This window comes from Manacus vitellinus, unplaced genomic scaffold (genome assembly GCF_001715985.3).
Source record: "Manacus vitellinus isolate BGI_N305 unplaced genomic scaffold, ASM171598v3 scaffold_46_pilon, whole genome shotgun sequence".
NCBI classification, from domain to species: domain Eukaryota; kingdom Metazoa; phylum Chordata; class Aves; order Passeriformes; family Pipridae; genus Manacus; species Manacus vitellinus.
In genome coordinates, this window is record NW_021940578.1 from 5,447,815 (window position 1) to 5,452,122 (window position 4,308).

The following is a 4,308-nucleotide window of genomic DNA, read 5'->3' on the forward strand; positions in this document are numbered from 1 at the left end:
CCCCTGAGCCTCCTCTTCTCCAGGCTGAACAGCCCCAGCTCCCTCAGCCTCTCCTCACAGCACTTGTGCTCCAGTCCCTTCCCCAGCCTTGTTGCTCTTCTCTGGACCTGCTCCAGGACCTCAGTATCCTTCCTGAGTCCTGCTTTGAGTGGGAGCTGGGTTAGAGACCTCGAGGGCCATTCCTTTGATCCTCTGGCCTGGTTTAGAGCTTCCCATCTGCTCCCACCCCAGGCACCAGGCTTTCTGATATCCCAAAGTCTGCCAACCCCTCAGGCAGGGACAGACCCCAGGCAATCTGATATCCCAAAATCTGTGACCCCTCAGGCAGGGACAGACCCCAGGCAATCTGATATCCCAAAATCTGTGACCCCTCAGGTAAGGACAGACCCCAGGCATTCTGATATCCCAAAATCTGTGACCCCTCAGGTAAGGACAGATCCCAGGCATTCTGATATCCCAAAATCTGTGACCCCTCAGGTAGGGACAGACCCCAGGCATTCTCATGCCCCAAAGTCTGCCAACCCCTCAGGCAGGGACAGACCCCACGTGTAGCCTGATGCCAGGAGCTGGCTGGAGGTTCTCCCAGCAGGTGAGCCAGCTGGCTGGGAAGAGAAGGCTGCTCCGAGGAGCTGCCTTGTTTTTCACTCTGCCCCCATCTCCCCACGCAGTGAGAAGGCCCTGCAGTCCAACCACTTCGAGCTGAGCATCAAAACAGAGGCCACGCAGGGGCTGATCCTGTGGAGCGGGAAGGGGCTGGAGCGCTCGGACTACATCGCCCTGGCCATCGTGGATGGCTTCGTGCAGATGACCTACGACCTGGGCTCCAAGCCAGTCGTCCTCAGATCCACGGTCCCAGTCAACACCAACCAGTGGATCCACATCAAAGCCTACAGGTGGGGAGGCTGGAGGGAGGGAAAAGTGGGAGCGGGGCGGGCGAGCTGAGTCGCGGCGCCCCGTGATCCCCCGAGGATCGCTCCTGCTCCCGGATAATAATAGAGGAGAGGCATGTGGGCAGTGCCCTGCCGAGGGCAGCGTGTTGGGGCACGCCTGGAAATGTCAGAGGGGCAGGAACGAGGAGGCCTGGGAGGTCTGTGCCTTTTATTTGAGGGTTTGACATTCTGGCCGCGTTGAGCCCGAGCTGCCCCTCGTTATTTTTGGTGGTGGTGGGAGTGGTGAGGAGCACGTGCCCGGCGTGCCAGGGATTGCTGCTGGTGGCTCTGGGGGGAGCTGTGGCCGCTGGCAGGGCTGGTGGTGGGGCTGTGGGAGGCCGTGGGGATGCTGGAGGGGAGCACTGGAGCAAGGACTGCTCCGTGTCACAGCCAGAGGGAGAGGAGGGCTCAGCTCCCCTCGCCTTTGCAGCTGGAGAAGGGCTGATGGTGCCCAGTGCCAGGGTTTGGTGCAAAGCAGGGAACACCTCTGGGTTTGTCCTCTAATCGTCTTCTGTTCCTTCCTCCCTCCCTCTGGGAGCAGGGTACAGAGGGAAGGCTCCCTCCAGGTTGGGAACGAAGCTCCCATCGCTGGTTCTTCTCCACTTGGTGCCACCCAGCTGGACACAGACGGGGCCCTGTGGCTGGGTGAGTTGGTGTGGGCAGGGTGAGCGTCCCCTGTGCCCCTTGCTGAGGGATTCAGAGGTGGAATGGGGTGGGGATGCTCCCTGCCTTGCTTCAACACGACACCTTTGTCTCCCAGGTGACCTAAACATTCCCCTGCTTGTTCTCTGCCTACCAGGGCAGGGTGGTGGTGACACCAAGGTGTGAGGGGTTGGCTTTACCCACCAATGCCAGTCCTTCCCACAGTGTGCCCATTGGCTGGCCTGGAAAAAACAGTGAATTAGAATCACAGAATCACAGAATGGTTTGGGTTGGAAGGGACCTTTAAAGCTCATCTTGTTCCACCCCCTGCCCTGGGCAGGGACACCTTCCACTAGCCCAGGTTCCTCCAAGCCCTGTCCAACCTGGCCTTGGACACCTCCAGGGATGGGGCAGCCACAGCTTCTCTGAGCAACCTGTGCCAGGGCCTGCCCACCCTGACAGGGAAAAATGGACTTAGATTCCATTTACACTTTTTGGAAGCATCTGTTTTTATCTCCCCAGTCTAAGCCTGTAGTTCAGGTCTAACCTGACTCCCAAGGAGTTCATATTCAAAAATGTTGCCTTGCCTGTGAAAAAGAGAGGATCCTGGGGGCCATTTCTCCTTCTGAAATCAGCCTGGAAGTTTATGTGCAAAGCAGAATTAGTCCATGAGAGATTTTTGCTTGGCTTCCCCACTGGCCCCTCCAAAAGTTGTGTTTGCAATCCAGCCCCTCGTAATTCCAATGTATTTCCTGTGTCATGAGCCCAGAGTTGATGCTGCAGTAACTGAACTAAAATTCAGTTTGGATTTGGGAGCAATCCCCCAGGGAAAGGAAACTTTTGAGTTGAAATGTGTATTTTAGAATAAAAATAACTGGAGAATAGAGATACCCATAGAAACGAGTCGCTGGTTGAAGTGTCTTCAGGAAACCTGCAGGCAATGGTTGGAACTGGCACGACTGAGCTAAGTGAAGATAACTGCTGTTTATTTTCATAAAACTAATTAATTTAACTGACTGACGAATTCATATTTACTATTAGCCAGGAAAGAGGTTTCTCCCTGCTCTTGGGAAGACATTCACAGCATGGCTGAGGTTGGAACAGACCTCTGAGGTCGAGTCCAACCTGTGCCCCATCCCCACCTGGGATCCACCCCAGAGCACTGATGCCACATCCAGCTGTCCCTTGAACACCTCCAGGGATGGGCATTCCACCACCACCCTGGGCAGGCCCTTGCAGTGTTTAACAACCCTTTCCCAGGAAGAAATCCCCCCCAGCTCCCTCCTGAGATGTTCCCAGCGGTGCCGGTGGGTGCGTGGGGGTGTGACACTGCTGAGCACAGTCTGGCTGTCCCCTGCCCCGTGCCCTGAGCTCTGTGTGTCTCCTGCAGGGGGGCTGGAGAAGCTGAGTGTGGCTCACAAGCTGCCCAAGGCCTACAGCACCGGCTTCGTTGGCTGCATACGGGATGTCCTTGTGGACCGCCAAGAACTGCACCTGGTGGAGGACGCTTTAAACAACCCCAGGATATTACACTGCTCGGCCAAATAGACCCCCAGAGACCCTCCCTCCTCCTTCCCTCCCTCCTGCCTATTGCTGTAATTATTTTCTATTTTTGTAAACTTATTGCTTTTTATATTTTTGGGGGGGGAGGAGGGAAGGAGGGGGGGAAAAAAGGGAGGGGAGGAGGAGACGCCCTTTTTCTTTCGGGTTATCCGTTCGGTTGCAGCCTATCCAGGTCAGGCAGAACTCGAATCAAACAGCAGCAACAAAGAACAAACCTTGAACCAAGTCTCCAAGAAGTGACAGAAGAACTTGCCCATCACGCTGTAAATCTTCTTCATACTTGAAGCTTCTTTTTTTGGGGGGGTTGTTTTTTCCCCCCCTCCTCACTTGTGTTCTTGGGGTTGTCGTCCGTGCCCGCAGGGGGGAAAAGATGCTGGTGCTGGTGAGACCTGTGGCCTTCATGGATTCACTGCCCGGCCCCAACGTCCCCTCTGCAGTGCTGGCTGAGCAGGGAGGTGGGAATTGCCACCCCTGCTTCGGGGTCTGGCTCTGCCAAGCCTTCCCCTGGCCCTGTGCTCACCCGACCTCCCTCCTCCCCCCCCACTCCTTCCTCTCGCTCTAATTTATGTGTGTAAGAATCTCAAGTGCTTTTCTCCTTCATGCTCTGTTAAAATCAGGGATGCCATGCACTGGAAGAGAGACCAAGGCCTGCTCTGAGCAGGCAGGAAAGCATTGCTCTTTGGTTGTCTTATGACTGTTTGCTGGACTGAGAGGTGCTGGGGGGGAAACGTTGATTTTCTCTGTTGGTTCTCCTCCTCGTCCTCCTCCTCCTCCTCCTCCTCTTGGACATGTGCAGAAGCAGCTGTGAAACCTCATTTCCATGCTTTGTGTTCATCCAGACGTGTCCCAACCACCTGTTTGCCCTTGGCTGCTCTTCCCAAGAGCTTCTGCCCACCAAGCCTTGCCCTCCCGCGCGCCGGGGATAACTTGGAGCTCCTCTCCAAGGGCTGGAAGTGCTCCCCCTTCTTCCAGCCCCACCAAACAGGCTGGGAGGGCACAGGGACTGGGGCCCTCTTCGCTTTTAAAAGACCTGTTGGATGTGTCCTTCCATGACCCACGTCCATTTTCCAGCCTCTGGGGCATGGCTTTGCCCTCGGGCGCTCTGCCAGCCTGGGAATGCAGAGCTGGCACTGGAGCCTCTCCCACAAAGAGAATTCGGAGTTTCCACCTTGGA

At 56.1% G+C, this 4,308-nt stretch overlaps 1 protein-coding gene across 1 annotated transcript in view; it reads left to right on the forward strand.

The window, feature by feature from the left end:
* AGRN (agrin) overlaps positions 1–4,302 on the forward strand; it is a 117,797-nt gene extending 113,495 nt beyond the window's left edge. Inside the window, exons 37-40 of the mRNA XM_029962403.1 lie at positions 669–893; positions 1,471–1,574; positions 2,962–3,166; positions 3,298–4,302. Of these exons, the coding sequence (XP_029818263.1) occupies positions 669–893; positions 1,471–1,574; positions 2,962–3,119 (487 nt within the window). The 3' untranslated portion in view covers positions 3,120–3,166; positions 3,298–4,302. The remainder of the gene's footprint in view (positions 1–668; positions 894–1,470; positions 1,575–2,961; positions 3,167–3,297) is intronic.
* Positions 4,303–4,308: the final 6 nt, after the last annotated feature.